The 24,143-nt window shown below is 33.4% G+C and overlaps 1 protein-coding gene across 2 annotated transcripts in view; it reads right to left on the bottom strand.

The window, feature by feature from the left end:
- Nucleotides 1-24,143, bottom strand: part of LOC149777901 (F-box/LRR-repeat protein 6-like) — a 45,587-nt gene that overhangs the window by 4,664 nt on the left and 16,780 nt on the right. For both annotated transcript variants that reach the window (XM_089938994.1, XM_089938995.1), the window contains exons 3-9: nucleotides 18,613-18,802; nucleotides 17,841-17,972; nucleotides 15,366-15,488; nucleotides 9,505-9,669; nucleotides 8,988-9,091; nucleotides 4,099-4,264; nucleotides 874-1,028 (exon numbers count right to left, since the gene is read on the bottom strand). In XM_089938994.1, the coding sequence (XP_089795120.1) occupies nucleotides 874-1,028; nucleotides 4,099-4,264; nucleotides 8,988-9,091; nucleotides 9,505-9,669; nucleotides 15,366-15,488; nucleotides 17,841-17,972; nucleotides 18,613-18,802 (1,035 nt within the window). The remainder of the gene's footprint in view (nucleotides 1-873; nucleotides 1,029-4,098; nucleotides 4,265-8,987; nucleotides 9,092-9,504; nucleotides 9,670-15,365; nucleotides 15,489-17,840; nucleotides 17,973-18,612; nucleotides 18,803-24,143) is intronic.

Genomic DNA, 24,143 nt, shown 5'->3' with positions numbered 1-24,143 from the left:
AAGACTGTTAGCACATCACCACACTACAGGCCACTTTCATATTTGCATATTAGAGACTACAGAAACATCAGTACATTCAATGTTGGGCCCTATTTGGAATACCACTGGAATTCATTTGGAAATGTATACGTTTACATACATTAGGACTGGTGATAAACCTTTTATGACTATTTGGGGGTTTAATTCGCATTACTGTAAGACCTTTTTAAATATTCATTTTATTTTCTTGGGAAAATAATTATTTTTTTAAATTTTCAAACTATTTTCATTTTTGTCATTTTGCTTAATACCATAAAGACATAATAATATCGCATATCGCATTAAGAACAAGACCTTTAGTTTATGGTATAGCATTAGAAAGTTCAGAAAGTAGTTCCGCTTCCCCTCCCTCCTAAACATCCTAATTCTTCCTTTCATATTTTCATTCACTAATTTCTCTTGAACTTCATAGTTCAAAATGTTTCAGATATTTATTTCCGTTGATCCTTCCTAACGGACAGCTACGGGCAGAGACAAACAATATCCTTTGCACACAACCAAGATATATATATATATATATATATATATATATATATATATATATATATATATATATATATGACTAAGGAGAAGAAAGTGCACTAGTTGGAACTATTTCAAAAAATGTGAACGAAACTTTTGTTTTGTGCAGTCGAGAACGATCTGTTTTAATTTCTCCATACCACAGTAAAACAAAATGCCAGTCTTTTATGTTTGTCTTCTCTATACCTTATGTTGCTATGACAATGAAGTAACAAAACACATGAAAATTTTGATAGAAAAAAGTATGATCATCTGAAACCAAGTTATGTTGATATTATTAAATACCTGCATGCTTTCACGTACAATACTCACTGGACTGTCAACTGGTTGACAAGTGTTCTGGAAATATTCAGTCTCTGTAGAGGGGAATCACCTTCACCTTGTGTAATGGCATACAGGGAAGGGTCAAGGATTTCATCATCGAAACTGTTATTGGAAAGATCCACTTCCAAAAGACTATGCTTCCACTATATTGGTAAGAAGACAACAGGGATTATGGGATTAGTATACGTGGTACTGGTAATACATAGTCTACAAAATTTAATCATTTGCTGGAACTTGAACGAAAGGAATAATTCAATAAAACCAAAGAAAGATGGACAAATTTATTATATCATTTAATAGAAGTTCATAAAGTTTGATTAGCATTAGTTCAGCCTTATTTTGGGGCAAAAATATATAGAAAATCTGCAAAGAAATTATGATTACAGAGCAGCAGGTTTTGAGACGTTTCACTATACGTGGTTTGCTACAGTACATTCAAATAATTGTTGGATCACACGGATTAGGGAAGTTTCCCTGTACACGGTTTGATATAGAATATTAACATCTGAAACACACAGATTAAGAACCTGAAGACTACAACAGGATTCCAGTTCTTATCTTAGCATTCATGCAAGTTAACAAAAGGTCCAGTTGGGTATAAGATCATTCGCCTGTCTGATATCTACCTAATAACCAAATGAAGGAGCATTTGAGGAAGAAATTGGAATCAAATTAATGGCCTCTGTTAATATTTCTCCCAACGCTGTTGAACAAATAGGTAAAGAAAACAAATGCGTTAAGTTTTGCCTAGTTCTTGCATCGTCATCCATATTTGAAGGCCCGTACTTAAGGGTCTTTATTTGGAACGATGCACGCTGTCAAAGTTAATAAATGTCTTAATAGCAGCTTGTTTGACATAAAGCTGAATAATGTTTTTCTCTTTTTAGGAACGATGGCCATATTTTGATGTTAGGCTTGTGACACATTTACAAATTTGAAAGCTACTTCTAATGTGTTGTCTGTGAAACTTAATCAAGCTATGTATAATAGCTTTTAATGAAAATGTAATTACAATGTTTTTCTATGCTTAGTAATAGTGGCCATTTTTGATGGCTGATTGGCATAATTTTTTATAATTTGTATAAAAATAAGGAAAGATCTTAATGTCAGGATGATTTTTTTAATTATATTAGAATAAGTTCTGACTGTGAAAGCTTTTAAAACGAGGATGCTTTGTGACAAATATTTATGAATTCTTCTCGTTACACTATTTAATAAGATGTAATTTAAAGTTTATTTTTATTTTTTAATGGTGGCAAATTTATTTGAGCAGTTTTGGAGAAGAATTCATTTAAAGTGTCTTAATCTCTTTAGTAACATCAGCTAAATGTAATAAAAGAGCAGCATTGTGTATAAACATTTGAAAGACCTTAATATCATGATGTTTTAAATCAAATCTCGTCAAACTACGTTAAATCAAATCTCGTCAAGCTATGCTCTTGACAAGAATTCATTTAAAGTTGCTTCTAAACCCGCCTATATTTAATGGTAGATTGGCATCATTTGAACCCATTGAGCTAATGGAAACCAGTTGAAAGATATTGGCTAAGTGGGAAAAAATGACCGATCAATTTCTTTCAGCTATTTCCATGTTAAAATTAAATACTTCACAATTATTCAGAGTGAATAGAAAGTTGGAATAAGCACTTGAGGCAAACATTTCATATTTAGCTGGAAGTTTAGAGTAAATAGTTGTCTCCTGACACTGTTCTATCTTCTTACTGGTTCACACTTCTGGCAAAATTGTACTCCAGTTTCATGTCAGCCATTTGTGATTCAATATTGACACCATACATCTTTAAAGGAATGGCATAGTACAGCAGAAAAGGACATGCAGGTGACATCATTGATTTTGATAACAATTGGTTTTGGGGAAGGAAAATGATGGTACTTACTGTATGGTAATAATTGTTTTAAGGCCGCAAAGATATGATTTTCAGAGGCACAGTGATCTTATTTTTCCTGCCTATGGTCTGTTATTTGCCATAATTGTAAAATCATCGTGATCTGACAATTGTTAGTACCATTCAAGGCTTGTAAATGTTTCAAATCTCTAAAAGAAAAAGGCATTAATGTAAAAATTGATGGATAAATATATGGATAGTAATGCAAAGTACGTGTGTGTCTGAGAGAGAGAGAGAGAGAGAGAGAGAGAGAGAGAGAGAGAAAGCAGGGGTGTCACATATACAACTGAGATAAAGCTATTTTTCTAACAATTTCATTTATACAGTAAATTAATAGTAAATTGGGGTAGAGGTTGTGGTTGTTTGGAATTTTTACAACCAACAGCAATTTGTGCACAACAGCTATTTGAGGATTAGTAAAGGCCATCAGTCCAGACATACTTAAGTATACTCTTGTTGCATCAGCAAGGTAGCATATTTTCTGACTTAGCTAGACGCTTGCATGCTGTGAGTAGCTACCTGAGCGTTACTTTTCCATATATGGGAGTTTATTGCAATCTAATATACATGAGAAAATTGTACTAAGCAGATTGTTAATCATTAAAAAGCAGCTAGTTAGATGCCACAGAAAGTATATATTTGTGGTGTCAGTAATAATGCCGCTTGCAACTGCTGTTTCCTAGAACTTGTCTATAGTTCCAATAATATTCTCAAAATAGTTCCTCAAATTGAGATTCTTGTTTACTATGCTTATGATCCCTCTGACAATATGGAGTTTTTTGTTAAATGTAGAGAGAGTGGAAATGATTCTAAATCAATTTTGAACTTTAAGGTGAGTTCTGGGAAACCATTATAATCTTAAAAAGAGTGGACGCATTCCTAAAATTTGAGCAGATACTGAACACCTCCTTAGGGATACGGCGAAAATCTTTTAACGAATGTTCAATTGTTTGAAAAGTATAGAGTATTAGTCCCTGATATGTGCTAAAATTTCGGTGAGAAAGTTATTGTTACTAAGCAAACAAATAGAAACATAATTGAAAGACAATTTGAGGAGGATATTTTGAGATATTTAGAAACTCGGGGTCCTAGGTCTTACATTCATCTGTACGTTAATACATTCCCTCTGTGTCTGACTTACAAAAGCTTTAAATTTGTTGACAAAGATGACAGTGCCCCCTGTGCCAAAATGATGACACCTGTTCTCACCATGCTAATGCACGCAAAACATAATGCTACTAGTGGTGGTGATGATGATAACGGCGGTTGTGATATTGGTGGTAATAATGATGGAAACGACAATCAGTACCTTTTTCATTAGGTCCTGAAGCTTTTTAAACCTGGCTACAGCACAATTACTCATGTATAGCCTTTCTAGCCCCTCAATGGGAAGCTCTGATAGGGAACTAATACATTTATCCTGAGTGTTTCCACGGATATCTAACAGTTTGAGTTTGGAAGATGTCTTCAGTATTCTGAAACAGAAAGAGCAGGAGGCCCAGGTGGACTTCTGATCACTCACTTGGATGACATATATCAACATAAATATTGATTAACTTAATGCCTACTAAGATTCAATACTTTTTAAACGTTTTATTAAAGGCAATTATACCTGATGTTGAATCAGTATCATCTGTTCTACGATGCATTGTGTAAAACTTGCTCAGCTTCTTTTCAGAAGAAGTCATTTAATGATGTTCGTTTTTTAGTCTCAGTTTTGTACTAAAAACTAACACGATAGTTTGAATAATTCGTATCAATACAAAGAAATGAAATTGAAACACACAGTTGGTGAATTAGTATATAAACATGACTTTAAACTCAAACATTTCTTTAACTTGTTATCTACCCTACAAAATATATATAAAATACCCTACATTTTAGCATGCTATAACTTAGAAATTTCTCAGTCGATTGCAAACAATTCTGTAAAATTCACTAAAAACAAAAGATTGAGCAAGGTCACGCACATGGCATTTAACACACAGAAAGATCATTCCATGCAAACTAACTCAAAGGCTTCAGGCTGATCATCTCCGATTCCAATGAATGTAGGTGTACATCTATGCAAATGATTACTGCATGCAAACTTTCAGTAAACAAATTACTTATGAAATGGCCGATTGAAGTGGAGTGGGTAGACTAGTATTTTTACTCGCAAATTCAACGTATGGTTCTCAATTGCTTGTAAATCATTAATTATATAGATAGTCTGAAATGTAGTATACTACATACTTAGAAATTTATAGAGCTATATACCCCTAATGTTGGCTTTTTGTTCATTATGGACTGTGTCCTTCAGATGTTAAAGTGGCACTATCACAAACACTAAATATGACTTACTTTGAAAAATATGTCTGCACGGACTTGCAATAAAGTAATCTCATCTGAATCAAGTTCCTTATTAAGCTTGACCTGAGACAAATCACAAAATGCGAAAATTCTGCCATCTTAATAGAGTTGGCTTGAACATGTGGTCAATTGCCAAATACAGTGTGTTTCAGTACCTTTACCTTCAAATCCTTTTCCGTTTTACAGCTTATTCCAAGCTACCATAAATATTGACAATCAGCATATGTAGTACCATAACAAGGAAACAGTCCTTGTAAATGTTTTCAAGTTATTAGGTTCTTTCTCATGTTATCACCGTCACTGAAAGTTAATATAAAATAAGGGGATTCACAAATATTCACATTACAGCCTTTATTGGTATCCCATGAACTCTTTATTTTTCACCGCAAAGTTGGCTTGGACGAAAGCAAAGCAGATGCTATATAGCTCATGCAAAGAAAGCAGCTTCAAAGATTTTGAATTTATATAAAAAAAAGATTCGTCTACTTTAGCGTAGAGGATGTATTTAAAGATTTAGATTCGGTAATACGACCAATTGCTAGCTATGGGTCAGATATTTGGGGAGATGAATTTAGTAGAGATATTGAAACTGTGTAACACAGATTTTGCAAACAGTATTTAGTTGTTCCTAAATTTAATAAGAATGCCTTCAACTCGATACCCACACCAATGTTATTATACGTTAAAATGATTAGATGAAACCAACCGTGTTAATGGGGGCTACGAAAGTTATAGACATGTGTTTTCGTTTCCGTTTTGGTTATGTTTGGCTAAATCAAGAGTTTGGAGACGGAAAGAATTAAGGATTCAACACTACAAAACTGGCAAAATGATATTAATAGCTCACATAAATGTGGGTATTATTTCATGAATAAAACCGAATTAGTACCGGAAAAATATCTCTCATGTGGATTACTGTATTAGGAAGTTACTTGATAAATTTAGATGCTCAACACATACACTGAAAAATAGACAGGTAGGCATAGCAGGACTGAAAGAAATAATAGGTATTGTGAATTATGCCGGACAAATAATGTTTATATGGTAGAAGATGATTTATTTGTTTGTCCAGCATACGACCATATTAGAAAAAATACTTCAATAAAGTGTATTATCTCTTTCAGTCTGTAGATTTGTTTAAATCCATAATCAGTCATAGCAATATATTAATTATAAGAAATCTTTCTTATCACATCAATTTGGCTTTTCGTCTTAGACTATCTTTGATAACTCAAAAAAACAAAAAAAAAAACGAATGGTGAATAATATACTTAGAGGTAGTAACATTTTTATAGAATATTACACTGATTATTGTAAAGTATGTATCTATACTCATGATGAACACCATATTTAATTTCTTTAAACCATGGCGCAAATTGTATTTACTTTTATTTTATTTTGTAACATGGACCGGTGGCCTAATTATTATTATTATTATTATTATTATTATCCCATGAACTTGTATCAGCTCACCTCTGTGTCTAGTGATATCTCTACGTATCAGTCTCTAAGACTCCATCTCTGCTATTAAGAGAACCCTTCATGTGATAAATAAAACCCAGTTAATGCACGACATCCAAGTAAACCTAAAAACACTGTTACCTCATGTAGCAGTAAAACATGATACGTGCTTGCTTTTATTGCTTAACAAACAACCAATTGCAGAGTGACGATTCAAAAGTGTCATCCATAGTATGTTAGGGATCATGCAGCTTCGCAGTGTTCAAAGAGAATGCCGTACGGCTGAGAGGATTTAGCTTTCCACCAGCCTCAGTTTATGAGCTGCTAAACAGAATAACACAACATACTTCATGGAGCAACATCAGCCTACTATAGTACTATGATCACTGAACGTTTCAGCTGTAAAGAGCTCTTCGAGATTACACCACTTCCAGCGTGTTATTTTAGTGAGAGTTTTGTTTTTGTAATGTGTATGTATGCGTTATCTAATATTGTAAAATGTTTAGAGCTTTAAAAGGATCGTCGCTGTTTAAAGTCCACATTATTATTATTATTATTAAGCTCTTGTCACATATATCAAACATTTCGTGAAATTTCAGTGTGGAGATATTGCATCACCTTCTAACAGATTCGCATAACATGAATCATTTGCTGGGAATATTGACGGGACAAAGTCTTTCTTTCTATATATATATATATATATATATATATATATATATAGAGAGAGAGAGAGAGAGAGAGAGAGAGAGAGAGAGAGAGAGAAAGGGAATGAACCCTTGCAGGTTATGTCCCCTTTCTATCCGCTAGGTGGCTGCCTGGATATTTAATTTAAACCAGGTTGTTTTTTATTGACCAAGACCTTAAAGGGTTCTCGCATTGCGGGGAAGACTTGAAGGAATTATGTGTAATGTGATTTTATAAAAATTATAGGAGAAACACAATTTCCCAAACATTTACTTTCTCCTGCAAATACATCATATGATCATATAACACTAGGAGAATAGGTAAAAGGAGGATTAAATTTTGAGAATCCTACCTCTGCCTGAGTCACCCAGAAGGGTCATGTGAGAAGATCCGTATGGGATTCTGCACCAAATTTTGCTCATGTTAAAGTTTTTCCCTAGCAAATAAAATGAAAGCGGCAAACACCATCTGGTTACAAAGTTATGATGTCAGAAGCGGGTAGTAGTTACGGTCTGTGCAGCTAAAATTGGCCAAATGGAGGTCAGTTCGCTTCTTTGCCAGGACATATCTAGTGGATACAATCTGGAGAAAGTAGTCTGGTCATGTCATCCAACTAATTCGACATGTCATGAATGGCGAAATTACATTTTAATGCTAGGTTCGTGGAAATTGCACGTATGCCTTGAGCTGTTTTTTCATGAGTGTTTTTTCATACAAGAGTGAAACTAAAATGAAGAATTCCATCTTATGAGCCGTAATCGATATCTTCAACACAAGCTTTTACATGCTGTCTAAATATGTTGATGATGCCTGGGTCAGAGTATAAGCGCTCCATTAGTTTGTGCATGGTAGCTACATTTGGCTTGACGCATATAGTGGTAAGTGTTATATAGTTATATAAGAGAATCAAACTGACCCATTATAGAGTAAATTCAAATGTATGAACTTTGCATCTGACTTGGAAAGAAAACAGCATTTGAGGGATGACATGAGCCTGGTTTGACAATAGATCAATGACAGAATGTGTGATTGGGCTAGGAATCATCTGCTCACCACCGATACAGCACATATGATGATACACAACTTCCTAGATACAATATGCATTGAAGATGCCAATTTAATGCCATTATCAACATGTTGACATTTAAATCGTTTTTTTTTCTTCAGCCGAACTCAGATCATATTACGCCGAAATTTTCCATTCACCAAGGATATGGGAAAGCACCCTAACTTGTACAGACAAATGAAAACTAAGACCAATATATGAAGCTACACAAAGTCTAGTTAGTCAACTTCCCTATGTATGTGACTAGCTGATTCATAAGAACAAAAGCGATTAAACTGATTTATTCTGTTTATTGAACATAAGTTTTATGATAAGCATAGTTTCTGTTTGATTTTTACAAGAAAATTCATCGAAATGATACAATTAAGAATAAATATCGGCTACCATGTTAGCATGTACGTAATACCAATATATACCCATCCATTGGTATACCAATCCAAGCATAATGTGAAATGTCATATATGACCAAGTCGTATCAACTTAAGCTGGTTTGAGGAAAACATTTAGTTTAATGTGGCACATCATCATCAAATTATAAATGGTGTGTGCCTTCATCTGTCGAAAGACATTTTTTTCCTATTACCATCTCAAATGAATGCCAAAGTTGCGAATTTGTATTAACCAATACAATTTACCTGTTAAGACAGTTGCCTGTGCTGCCTATACTTGTATGCACAGTTCCTGTGCTGCTATAAGCAATACACAGCTCTTGTAGATGTGGAAAACCCCCAGACTGTGCCTTGACAAAAAGTAAATAAAAACAAATGTTGGAAAAAGAAGTACAAGGAGTCAGGTATTCTCAAATGAAAACCACTAAATAACATCGTTTATGCGAAGAAATCTCATTTCAAATGCACAGATGACATTTATATCCTTACTTTACCCTACAAGACTGATGTCATAACAATCTGGTAGGACTGGATATTCAAGTAATAGATTAACATTTTGTATCATAATAATGTGCAGGTATTGTGTTTGAATTAATACAATTCGTCTGCCTTTTTATACCACAAAATTTGAGATAAAACTGTTTTGATTAGTTATATGAGAAATTATTAACACATCTATGTGCTAACATAACTTACCGCAGTCCCTCCATATCAAGACCGGCTATCCTCCTCTTTGACTCAGATGTAGTAAAGTATACTGTACCTGCTCTTCCTGTGAACATTCGTTGGCTATAAATGGAGAGCTGGCCAGTCTGAGGATCTTAAGTTTTGGACAACCAGCTTGGAATTTTTCTATATTGAAAGCCATGTTGTTATTGGAAAACTGAGCATTGGAAATGTCCAGCAACTCCAGATTGGGACATTTCTCCTGTGAAAGTAAAAACAGAATTACTGTTTATAACATATATACGTCCATACTGATATCTGGTCATCCCTTTACAGAAGATCAATGGTCGTCCCCAACACAATCGGCCACCCCTACACCGAAATGTTTTCTCAGTAATGAAGAGATTTTGTGTAAAAGTACCCCATGTGGGCAGCCATCCGGCTGATGGGCATGAATCTATCATTTTAGTGCAAAACTGTCAAGTCTACCCATCATAAGTGGTCATATTTTGTTTTAATACATGTCCAGAATCAATATTTAATTCATTTGGTAAGGTAAGTAATCAGATTATTTTTACCGATGTATGTTCCCCAATGTCAGGATTTTATTGCTAAAAGAAGTGTTGGCTAAAATTCGTTATAGCATGTACAGCTACAGTTAATATAATATTGTTAACTGTAAATGCCCACGTTTACAGGAAATGGGCGCATGTTATGATAGAGTTTTGGACTTCACACAACTGTTACGTTTTTTCTCTTTAACTTAACCATTATGAAAAATATATTCTCACATATAAGTGAAGTATGCATGACTTCTAGGGAACTTTCAAGTTACTTATACTATGTATGTGCAACGAATTATGTGAAATATCAGTCTGCATAAGTAAGCATAAGTAAAACATATATTGATTCATGCATCCCCAATATTTAACTTAAACGTGACATGTAAGTCACTTACAGATGATATAAGTCATTTGTTTTAACGGTTGAATTGTTTAAATAGAGCAGAGGTGATTTAGACAGAATTATATTGCTTTTATCACTGAAGTAATGCTAAGCTCATATAAAAACTTTGTCATAGTCTGCTTTGCTCTTAACTTCGAAATATACAAAATAACGGTTATACAATGGATTTGTTTTGAAGTTCATAGTTCCACAACAGATGTTTTAATTTAACAAGAGCTTTATCAATATAAAGATAATTTCTGCATCTGGTATTTAAAATTCTTCAAGATTTAAAAAAAAAAATTGAAACAAGAATTTCAACATTGCCGTACCTTAGGAATCAGCATTAACGTAAAGCAGCATGTATGTCTGTATATGTCTGTACATGTGTTTAATCAGGGACATGTACATGTATGTACATTTGTTTAATCAGGGACATGTACATGTATGTACAAGTCCATGATGCAAGATAGTCATGAAAACGTTTAGTTAAGCTGAGCAAATGGCACTTTGTTGTTCTAAAGAAATGTATTATAAGCAATGTACTAATAAACCAACTTAAATAAAATATACCAAAGTTCATGATATCCAGATAGAGTATTTCTTGCAAAATAAGCGCAGGCACTGACCACTTAAATTTGTTGCAAAGTGTGAGTGTGAGAGGGAGCAAACATATATTTTTAACCAGAAATACGGGTTTAAAAAATCTATTATTAATTAGAAATCCGTTATTTGTGATCTTATAAACGTTTCTTTCCTTAACAGACCTGTTCTATTATCCCGTTTTGTTAATATAAATGTTTTGCTACAGTTGCTAATATTATTTTTCGGTAACAGTGGTTATCTCCCTGCTAATCGCTTTTGTGGTCTCGTTTACTGTTGATAAATATGGATGTAATATGTTTTGGGTAACAACCACAGAGACCAACCACGCAGCCAAGTTTTCAAACTGGTTAAATTGTTGCATTAAATCGATCAATATTTTGCCCTTTAATTTGGGAGTATTCATGGCAAGAAATAACAGTACATTTGCACAGGGGCTCGTTACAAAAAAAAAAAAAAAAAAAAATCAGACCATCTGAAAATGAATAAAGAGCTTGGGGGTTTCATCCTGTAACAATATACAGTATAGCACATCGAGTCCTCACCCCTCGGTATTTCCAACCCTGCTAGTTTGTCCTAACGCTTTCCTCTTATTTCCATCCTAATTCTGTTGTAGTCAAGCATATTTGAATTTTCAAAACAGCTTAACAAATTTCGTTCGATATGTGATAAACTGGAGAAATTCAACAATTGCTTTAATTATGCAACCGCCGATTTTTTATTTTGCATTAATATCTTGCCATCAGACATGAATTTAATAAGTATGCTCCTTATAATTATTCATAATTTAAGGACACAAGGTACTTAATTCACGTAAATGATTTATTATTAATTTTCTTTGATCACCTTACCATTTATATTGTCTCTAAGTATGGTAATTCCCCAGTGATCTTAGAAGCATGTGGTAATTATCTTTCAAGAAAGGCGCTACTAAAGCAAACCTCTGGATAAGAAGTGCACCATACGTAATTATGGATGTTGTTGTTGTTGTTATTATTATTATTATTGCTGCTGCTGTTATTGCTGTCAAACAAACAAATAATGGTACGTGCTGACTTGTAAAGTTGTAAAGTTCCTAATATTCATATGTATACCACTGAACAATGGCAAGAATAAAATCCTTAATACTGTCTTTCTCAATATCAATTTTATTAGTTGTTTTATCTTTCATTGACAAAACTTACATCTATTAGTAATACGTTGAGTGAAAATTAAACTATTCATGCGTGTTTATGCTTAATTTTAGTTAACTGACAAGTATCATCAGGTGATGTATATTCTTCCTATGAACTGCCTAGGATTCCGCTGGTTTTAAAATATTGAGTTCAGGAGTGATTTCCTTTACGAGAGACATGACTGCCCCTTTCCCTATAAACCTAGGCAAGCCTTTCAGATAATTTGGCTTTAGGATTGTACATAATCTCATAATTACAAATTCTGAGTAATTAAAACTGCAAATTGTTGATACGTCGAGGCACATTTTCAAACATTATCAATTCATATATAGCACATATATGTAAATTATGCCACAATAACAAGCTGGTTAAATTCAATAACGATCGCGTGAAGAAAGGGCATCAAAAAACATTCCGTTACCTGATTCGTATTGATTGCATACACTGTACAAAAAATGCTCACTTTTAAGGTATGTTTTATCCACGAAATAAAATAAGTTGTTTGCAGCTACTATGAGCAAACAGTATGACAAGGATTATATGTTGTTTGCTTATATGTAATTTCTGATGCATTAACGTTCATAAAAATAACATATCTATAATGAAATTTTACATTTTGGTTGTTATCGCTACCTTGTGTTAAATTGTTATAGGTTGGACCCATCACAGTCCTCTGTTCATTGACGGATACTCTTAAGTTTCTTTGAGCTCTGTATATGAAGAAAAAATATCCTAATATTGAAGAAAGTGTTTAGAGAGGAGTTTCGTTTCGTTTCGTTCAAGACACTTATAACACTTTTAACCGATTTCGGCATTACCGACTTCTATTTAATTCCACCAAAACTGAAATGTTGGCTAGAAGATCTTTAAAATACGTCCATATGCTTGTGTGAGAATTTGGACTTATTAGAAGGAATAAAAATCACAAACAGCAGAAACTAGCAGTGTTGTGTACATGTACTCAAAGACATGTTTCGGTACCACGAAATTCACGTGTACGATACCGCTGATGGTACTATCGACCATTTATTTTTTTCAGACAGGACGAGATTGGCTCGCAGTTCACTTATACTTCACCTATAAGTGTAGATCGCAAATGAATCATATCTCACCTATATTTCACTTAGAAGTGAAGTATACTTCGTTTATCAGTAAAGTATATGTATAAGTGAAGCATAATTGATGTATAAGCCAAATCTCTAATTTGCATGTTCAGGTATAAGCGAAGAGCCGAATTTAAATATAAAATCCCAATCCTTCACGTATAAGTCACATATCAGTGACTTATAAGTAAAGTCGTAAGCCACTTATAAGCCATGTACATGTCAGTAACATAAGTCACTTATACGTTTTCCCGTAAAGGAATTGTCAATATCATAACATATTCAACATAGGCTAAATATAGATTTTGTGGCCGCAAGCAGAGAAAGAAATTAACCTTGAACAAAGCAGGGTACCAGACGAAGACTGAATACTCATATGACAGTAAGTGTATCTCTTTCTTTAAAATCAAGGCATTTCGTCTACTATAAAATAGTTTTGTCAGCATAATTGAATTACAATTAGCAACTTTCGAAAAAATATAAAACATTATTCGGCTCAATGTCAGTGAGAGCGTGCAAAAGTGTTTGCCGAAAAATGCGAGGTTTAAAAAGCTCAGATAAATATCACCACAACAGGTAAGGAGAATATTCTGCAGCTGTGGGAAAATGAAGCAAACAATGATTGTAAATGCCAAGAGATGTTTGTACAGGTGTTTGTATTTTGCAAAGCGTTATACTTTTAAAGAAACAGACTTTCCTTGGTTATCCTCACAGGTTATTCTGGAAATTTAATATAATACCTTGTATATCCTAGGAATTGTTAAACGACCTTTCATTCCCTTTAGCTTGGTTTATGAATGACTGGTGTAATGTTGGTCATAGAGTATAAATCTTGACCTTACTTTATATGTGTACCTATCAAAAAACGGCTAGTTTCACTTGGTCATTTTCACTTCTTGGACTTCAGAGGTAAATTGTAAAAAAAAGAGCTGATAAATTGTCTACATTTTATTTACTTGGTAATTCATTCATTGCATTTTCAGAATCTGGTATTTTCAAGTCTGCAACAATTCGTTTTAACTAGCTCAATAACTGCAGAAGACGTGTACTTTGGACTTATTCAGGATCATCTCTGGAGCTCACGTGCACTGTCATTTTGGTTAGCTGTGTGCTTAGATCTTTTACAGTTTCCACATATACAGTATCTGAATAAAGTCAACCAATGTACATGAAAGTAACGTACAGGAATGCCAACATTTTCTTCACTGTGCATGTTGCAAATGCAACTTCACCATACACCTGTCACTCTCTCCGAAGTACATAGTATCTGTAGAGCAATCCTATATTTGATGCATATGCCACCTAGTAATAACAAGAGTAGGTAATTCTAACAACATCTTGAAGAGTTAGTTCCTACAAGTATTTCTTTTATAGTCTATTTTGTACATGGATGTGAAAGAAAATTTATTTCAGCTCACTGGGAAGGGTGAATTCATAAAGTGAACTCCTGACGTTAATGTGATTAAATTATGTATGTGCAAAGGATTAAAACTAAGTTTATTTTGTGTAAAAGTATTCCCTTATTACGATTACGGCCAATATACTTGTAATATTGGCAAAATGTTTATTTAAACAATGGCAATAAGCAAACTTGTCCAAACACATGCAGTTAGATGGACTTACATCATTGCTTGATCTGCCCTAATAATATATTATTGATTCCGCTATAACATTATTATACCTTTTGGCAAGAAAGACTAAAAATGGTTGGGACTATACTATTCAAATGTATGCTTTAAATTCTATGGAGCAGTGTATTCATTACATAACTCGTCAATAAATTTTGTTCAAAATGGATCGGTGCTTCATATATGAATAAATGTGTCATATATTTCCAGTACTGATAAATTGTGTTAATCTTCTGAGAATGAAACCTACTGTGAATGCATATGTAAATTGAGAAATTAAAATGGTTCCTTCACACTGTCCTGTTTATATCTAGCTAATTAATCCCGTCAGAGTTCCCAGTAGTCAAAGTCCCCGTCTCAGTGTACTACAGGCTGCTAGTTGTGTCTGTAATATATAGTAAACTCAGTTTGGAAAAGTTTGTGGACCTGAACCTTCATTTCTAAAGCCTTACATATAGGTCACTCTTAAAACTGTAGACTTAGCGTGTACGTCATCATTCCTACCGTGAGACTATTGAGGACAAGGTCGAATCCTGTAAATGTGTTTCCACCTAGAGTCAGATGTTTGAGGCATGATCCGTGTATGTTGACATATCTTCCTAAGGGAAAAGAAGACACCACCTTTTTCTGTGAAAATATAAAAATCTTGCTTTAAAAGATACTTCCTCATACATGCACCTGTACGATATATTCAACAATCCAGTCTGAAAATTATATACTGTATTGTTTTATTTTTGTGCCAAAAGTATTGTTGCAGGTGTACAAATAATCGAAAGTTAAATACGCACGATACAATTTTGTTAGACTTTGTGCCTGTATGGTTCGGTACATATATAGTTGTCAATCAAAATGTACTTTTTTAATTTTGTTATACGTCGTCCTATTATTAATTATTATATCAACTATATTATGGAATATCTTTTTTATTTAATACAGTATCAAATATGTCTCGTGACAATATGTAGAAGTTGGGCAATCATAATTAATTCAAAAATAAATTTTACCATAGTTTTCCTTTTTAAACTGCCTATGCAGTTTATAAGAGATTACACCGTACTGATAAATCGATACATTTGCTATAAATGAGGCGAATCTAAACTCTTTGAGAAATAAATTTAATTTCCATCTTGTATTGCTTTTTTATTTAAACTTTGACTGTTATTTAGCATTAATCTAATATTAATGATATTAAAGACTCCTCCCTGTAATATTGACTCGTTATGCATTACTGCATTAGAACAGACATTCACCGGTAATTACACAAGTCTTTTTGTCATGAACATTTAAATACCTAACTCATTAAAAAGTGGTATCAGAAAAACACCCGTACACGCAACATATGGTCATGTGGTACTGAGTGACCTGATAACATCAGTGTGTCAGCATATATATACTGAACGTTTTATTTATATCTTGTATTGAATAAAGTACATCACTGTTTCAAATTTAGGTTTCCACTGCACTAAACTGATAATATCAAAGAAAGCCTCAACATAAGTAAACAAAGATAAGGATTGGAACATATTAGCAGTAATATTGCAGTGATTGTATTGGTGTAAGTAACTTCGAGTATCAACAGGTTTGCTCGACTATTGTAATCATTTATATATAAAGTATGTAAGGGGCACAACACTTAAAAGTATTAACCTAGTTATGGCTACACATTAAGTATATGATTTAGAATATACAGAATAATGAAATTTATGTGTGTGTGTGTGTGTGTGAGAGAGAGAGAGAGAGAGAGAGAGAGAAAGAGAGAGAGAGAGAGAAAGAGAAACAAAATTTGGATTTTAACGTAACTTTAACAATTTTTCAGTCATATTCAATAAATAAAAAGGAAAATTGAAAGACTGTCATGTGTTTCTGTGTATAAATTGAAGAACAACTGTCGTGTTTTTGTGTATTATGTGTGTGTTTATGAGAGAGAGAGAGAGAGAGAGAGAGAGGCAGAAAAGGGAGAAAGGCTGGATTTTGTTTGAACATGATTGGACTAATGTTGTTGAAGAAAGAGAGGTGGTGACACCTAAAAATATTGCCTCTTCATCCAGATCTTTTATTGCAGGGTTTAAATACAAATTAGCTTCCATAAATCTTTGCTCGAAAACAAAATCCGAATCTCTGCCACAAATCCACTCATTGTAATGAAAGAACAATGCTTAAACAAACAGCATGTTCAAATTAACAGTGCAATAAAAAGTGCTGAGATTTTTATACCGTTCTGCACTGGAACATAAAACTAAAATAGACTGATGACGACCGGTTGTGTCTTTATTTAGGATTTTAATCTAGTTTTTTAATGAATAAGTTATGGTTTTGAGAATATATTACCATGATGAGCGTAAAATGTTATTCACTTAGAATTTGTATCTTATTATATGCATTATATCAATCTGCAGGATCGTCTACATCAATGTAAAATGTATCTCTTAAGCACATGAAACAAAGTCAATGAATATCAGTGCACATAAATACATAAAGGTAAAATGTGATCTGGAAGAATGAGATATAATGAAACAGATAAATAAAGATAAATCTAATCATAATACTTTATGAAATGAGATACTATACACTGGACAAGTACTGCGAACTATACTGATCTACTTTATATCTCACAATAAGTACTAAGCAGTTCGCGAACTATGAAATCTTTAGTTAGCTTTTGCTTTTAAAGTTCACATCAAAGAAATTGAAAATTGCATATGAAAGTTATAACATAAAACAAGTACTAGTAGCGTAAAACGTATCGTTGATACGGAAGTTAAACAACATCTAGTGACTGCGGTGTTTTGACATAAAACGATTACTGGTCATGCCAACTGCATTTCAAGATTATTATGTAATGTTAAAGCAGAAACTATTACATTTTGTACGTGCACAATGGTCTTCGGACACAAGAAGTAATATTCATCTTTTACTTCCCCAAGATTTGCATTCATGAATGAAAAAGTATTAGCTTTAGTTATTCGACACTCTACGAACATTGGTAAAAGAGACATCAACGTCTTCTAGAAGCTTGCACCCCTCAGCCAGAATAGTCAGGGTCTCAGATGGACATTTCTTGCAGTAAGACAAATTGATACTCCTTAGATTTGGACAATTCTGTGATATCATCTGCAAACAAAGAAAATAGAAGAATGCATTAGGCATGAACATTAAATGTGCTTTAATATACAAATTTTAATTGAAAAAAGGACTTGATACATTTTTGTTCCTGAGAGACAAATATTTGCCTTTGACCTTTGTGTTAAAGGTCTAAAATTTCATTTTTATAATTGTATGCACATACAAACTTTTAGGACCACAAAAAAGAAAAGACTGAAAAAATCTACTTGAATTTGTATATAAATTGGCTGATATTAATTGCTATGATCAATGAATTTTGTACCATGGACAGTTATTAAATGTCAGAACAAAGATATTTTAAACACATGTGTATTATGAACAAAGTAAAGTCCTCATACTTGTTCTTTGAATATTATAACATAAGAAATGACACATGACTGGGACAGGAAATGACCAAAAACCCATTAGATGTCTGTTAAATGGATGAGAAAATATATAGTGGCATTGACACAAAAAGGCATACCCTCCATTAATATACTTGTAAACTTTCTACAATAGTTTGGTGGCATCAACACTGTGAGAAAACTCAGTTTTATTTCATGCTAATAAATAAGCTGACTGAGTCTGTCGGAATAATGACACAGCTTGCAAAATTCAAACATTTTCAAGAACAAACGAGTAAGAATACCTTCAGAATTTTGCTGTTGACCTCTTTGCACCGAGACAGGTTTAGGTCAGTTGTTTTCACCAAGCGGTTCTTAAATAGCCATTCCATACATCTTTCGCCCCCTTTTGCCAATACATAAGATAGGTCAACTTTTTCCCATAGTGAGGGCTCACTGGTCATCTCGTACCAAGATCTGCATACCCTGGATGCTCTAAAGAAAAGAGAAAAGGTTTGATTGTTTGCCGAAATTCTAAGGATAATTAATTCTAACAACATTATATTCTGCCCTGAATGGTTTTGTACCGCCCAAATTCTTCAAAATATTTTTCTAATATTTGTAACACACCATGCCAATGGACATAATCCCGATTTGAACCTTCACTGGGAGCGATTACTATTATATCTTGATATATTTAGACCGATATCTCGTATAGAAGCAAGGAGTAGAAAACCATCTACGATGTTATTTGCTAAAATGGTTTCTTAGAAAATAAGTTTTGACATTGTAAGAATTTAATAATGAATAAGAACATCGTTAATCCAAACCATTCTTTGTGATATTTTAGTGTGTATAACCTTAGTCACTTAAATATGCATATCAGTATTATGTATTAGTCATCAGTAGTCTCAATATTTTCATGTTTGCCTAAATGATATAATTTTTACATGCAATCTGGCTATTAATTTGGTATACCTCTGTATTTGTCTTTTACACATTCCGGATAAATTTTATTCTGGGATAACCATACCCCAGGCATTGTTTCATCCTTTTCTATGCTTCTGGATTACTCAGGCATTATTACATCCATTCCTTTGTTGAATTATACCCCAGGATTATTTTATTCTTTTGTTTGCGTCTGGATAACCCAGGTATTATTTCATTCATTTGTTTGTTGAAGGATACCCCAGGATTATTTTATTATTTGGTTTGCTTCTGGATAACCCATATATTAGTTCCTCCATTCCTTTGCTTCTTTATAAAACATTTTGTAATCTGATTTTTATAAATAAAGAAGTATCGAATAGTCGTGTAAATTTGCCCTTGTCAATTTTTGTAATTTTAGGGATGTGACCGTTTCAGCTTTTACTGCTTAATCATGAAATATATTGATATGTTTGTGAACTACGTGTTACGAGCTTGTGTTCTTGAAACTGATGCAAGGCATGTACACCTCCGATAGTTACGTCACCATGTGCAGACGTTGAAGTATCAATAGACGGCTAGGAAGCAGAGTTAGCCACCAGTAACAGTAGACATGTAGATTCAAGACACGTTTCTCAATAATGGAATGGATAGCAGCTATATAAATAACATCCTGCTGTTTATTACACAGTGGCTTTTAAAATTATCAAAGAGCAAAAGTACTTACAGTTGAACTGTGAGCATCAAGGTTTCCCAAAATTAAATTCCGAGATTATACATGCATGAATACTATTTGTATATTTTGTTTATAAATAGCTATCCACAAATATGGACATTTTTCAAACCTTACTATGTATTGTCTTTTTTGTGAATTTTTTAAAATTAGGCAGGTTGATATGGTATTAAATTTGAACATTTGACTCATATACCTTTGACACTGTTTACAGAGAAATAAGAAATCAAAATATACAAGAGAATAAACTATCTGTCCAAACAGAAAAAAGCGACTAGTGAAAAAAGGGAGAATGAAAGAGTTCAGTGTCGGTAATAATTTTGTACCAAGCAATCTTCCAGATACAAAAGTAACCTCAAAGAATCTGCACTCTAGCGTCATAAATAAGCATGTTTTAGTATAATATTTAAAAGTTACAATATTAATTATAATATATATATATATATATATATATATATATATATATATATATATATATATATATATATATGTGTGTGTGTGTGTGTGTGTGTGTGTGTGTGTGTGTTGTGATGTGATTTGGATTTGTAACGTAGCTTTAACATGTTTTCAGTCATATCGCTACGATGGCTGCAATGTTGCAGTTTATAGTGATGTCTAGCACTGGTGCATCATGCCGCAGACATGTAGCATGATGTCCCACCCAGTCACATTATCCTGACACCAGGTCGACCAGTTCTAACACTAACCTCTTGATGCTGAGTGAACGCCAAGCAAGGCAGCTGTTAGCACCATTTTTGTACGTCTTTGTTATGAATCGGCCGGGGAGAGAGAGAGAGAGAGATGTACAAAATTTGCTCAACAGTTATTGTTATTAACATATGAATTATTGTCTAATTGTCATTGGCAAAAAAAAAATGATCTGCGCTGGTGAAAGTTAAACGAGTTGGTTAGATTGTGTAAATTAGTTTCGGGTCTTGCTGCATTTAGTAATGGGTGCATAATGTTTGTTAAATTGTAACTCACATGTCATGGCATAGAAAAGATCTTTTCCACACGATTTTACATTTGTGCGTTTCGTACTAATTATAGTACTAGACCTTACCTGAAATATTCCATCCTTATCCCTAAGCAAAGGTCAATTAAAATGATAATAAATACAGCAAAATGGCAGCTAGTAATTTAAATCAAAAGATACTTGCATATGACTTGCATATCAGATGTGTAATATCATCAACATAAAAAGTATTTATGACATTTGACTATTAAAAGATGATAATTGTAATTCAGAGCTGTCATTAAAGTTAGTAGATTTGTTGTATTATGTATATCTACACTGTCCATGTCATTAAGAACACACACCCCTGCTCTGTCACTGACAACTGCTACCTTTGGATATAGAATCAAACATGACATCTATTGAATATGCTACATTAGTTGACTTGCTCCAGTCCAATACACCTATCTGACTTTACTCTTGTGTAAAACCCATCTATAAATATACGCTCCTTTTCAGACACTTGCATTCTTATTATTCCTATTAAAACGAAGTCATATAGAGAACGTCCTTTTACGTACCGAGGACCAGCTATGTGGAATTCAGTGTCCATATATATTAAATACAACAACAGTGATTTCATTCAAGAAAGGTCTTAAAACCCACTTATTTAGACTACAAGAACATAGTTAAAGACTTAGCATTGTTTACTTCATTAATTATTGTCCGCATATCCTTGTTTTATAATTTCAGTGTGGGTTTTTGTGTGTAATCTTGTCATTGTATACATTTATATGTGTTATCTAATATTTTGAAGCGCCAAGAGCGTCTAAAGATTAGATTCTGAACTAAGTCCACAAAATTATTATTATTATTATTATTATTATTATTATTATTGTTTTTGTTGTTAAAGTTATGTTTCGCATATTTGGTAACAATTACTTCAGCACCAGCTATCGCAACACCTGTATTTATAACACGTCTGTCATTGGAACGCAAAGGATCCAATTTGGGACAACAAAGTCAAGATCACACAGAAGAAATGTGTTGTCTTGGGGATAATTTGTCAAAATTGTTCGGAACAAAAGAGGTTTAGAGTCACTGGCATTTTTCAGGCACCCTGATTCCTAACGATTGAGATCTTTATGTTTTGCTGCCGGTCTGTAAGAGCATATAATATGTACTTTTACCGAAACAACGAAATGTGAAAGCCAAACAAAGTGGTTCACAGTAGGAAAATACCTGTTGCATTCTCTGTGTGTCGAACCCTTATTATATGACAGTAATTAAGTCTGATATATAATTGTGGAAGAAAGATCTAAGATTCAAGTATACCTTTTAGTATCAGATTTCATAACGAGAAGAAAAAGAAGATGGAAGGAAGACAAATCGGGAGAAGAAGCAAAGTTGAAAAAAGAGTATCTGAATAAAACAATCTTATAAAACAAGCTTATAAAAGAACTTGACAATTCTCTTCAGGGATGAAAGACTGTTGTGTTCAAGGATTTGAACTAACACTTATAGTCATTTCATGATCAAACCTTTTCAAATTATTTAGATTTTTTGTTCCAAATTTGTTCAGAGTTTTTGCACAATCAACAATTCGTTTTACTTTTTCGTTAATGTCTAATTTTAAGCAACTTTAGTTATGTTTTGATGATCAATTTTGATACAAATTTAACTATATTAATTAGATTCATGTTTCCATTAGATACGTATTTTACTTGATAGAGATGCCAAAAAAAAAATCAGGCTCCAAATTTTAATTTCGAATTACACACTTGCAATCATGTCTGCCCAATTCCAATTTTCCAGTCGTACAAAATGTTACACAGGCAAACAGCTACTTCAACACTGATATAACTACATAACTGAAATGCTTGCAATGGCGAAATATAATTCGTTTAAAACATTAACTTAGTACTTGAAACATAAAATCAAATGAATATTGCCCAACGAGAAATCAAATCAGTTTAGCACCCACCTTTGCCTCAAACAGTTGAATAAAGGTCTTTAGCACAACCGGTAAAAGAGGGTTACCGATATATTTGTTTAAGACTAAGTGATGTGCTACAGATATTTCAGATATAACAGGCATCAATACCGGATGAATAATAAACCATTCAACCTTTTCTGAAGGCACTTCAGCGTGGGATATTGCTGGAAAATGAGCGAGCTAAGCATATTTCAACCAGAAAACTTCGATAAAGCTAAATGCTAAAAATAAATTGTCGGATAAGAATTTGAAGTATTCCGATTTTAATACTGAAATGTTTTAAATATAGTATTCTACTTCAGATCTTGTTATTGTTACATTAAAATAAATTTATCTAGCATTAATTCAATCAGTTGGTTTTTTGAGGGTTTGATGCCATTATTCAACACAAAATATGCTATAAATGGCGTGCAGTATAACTGTAGAGGAAGACCCTAGGAAAACCCCGGTAAGAACAACCGACCCACGGGAAGCAACTGATAGCTTTCTCACACACCCTCAGCGGCCGAACCCGATACTAGAACCTAAGGGGACAATAGTGAGATGGCAGTGATCGGTGAATTTGGGCATTTTAGTCCACCTCGGCCACAGGAGGCCCAAAGGCAGTCACAACATTTTGATACTATTTATTTCTTTTTATTCTGACCCAAAACAGTTATGCCCAGATAATTAGTTGGTCAGTGAATGTAGGTTCTTTGTGAACCTGCCAGACAGGCCAAGTGACATCAGATATTAACATCGAGCCCTGCTCTGTAGAACCTTAAACAACTGAACTTTAAAGTTGTAAAGCGACTTATCGTCAGAAAGGGACCAAAGATCCAGATAAATGTACAAAAATGATGTCAAGTGCTGGCAATCAAATACAAGACAGAGCTGTAAATGATATCAGATTTAGATGATGGCAATAAGGGGTCGTAACACATCTAAATGATGAGTTCAGCCCTTGGTAAAGTCGTGTTATGAAACCAAAGTTAGGAGCAAAGAGCCAATAATCTGTCCTTTCCCCGTTACAGTTGTGTTGACTCTCAAGTAGAGGTCATGAATTTGGCATTCGGATTTGAATTGTTATGCCCATTGCAATGTAGGTCACCAGTGTTAGGCCGATGAACGCAAAACGTACGATTGAAATTGTGCAGATTTTGTCTGAGTATGCTGAGCATGTATGTTTGTAAGTATACAAATCATTTGTTAGCATTAGGATGTTAATTTAGATTATATATATATA

The sequence above is a fragment of the Sinohyriopsis cumingii genome, chromosome 17, assembly GCF_028554795.1.
Source record: "Sinohyriopsis cumingii isolate HCF-2022 chromosome 17, ASM2855479v2, whole genome shotgun sequence".
Classification (NCBI taxonomy): domain Eukaryota; kingdom Metazoa; phylum Mollusca; class Bivalvia; order Unionida; family Unionidae; genus Sinohyriopsis; species Sinohyriopsis cumingii.
Note: the sequence above shows the minus strand (reverse complement) of the source record. Positions and strands in the feature narration are given on the sequence as shown.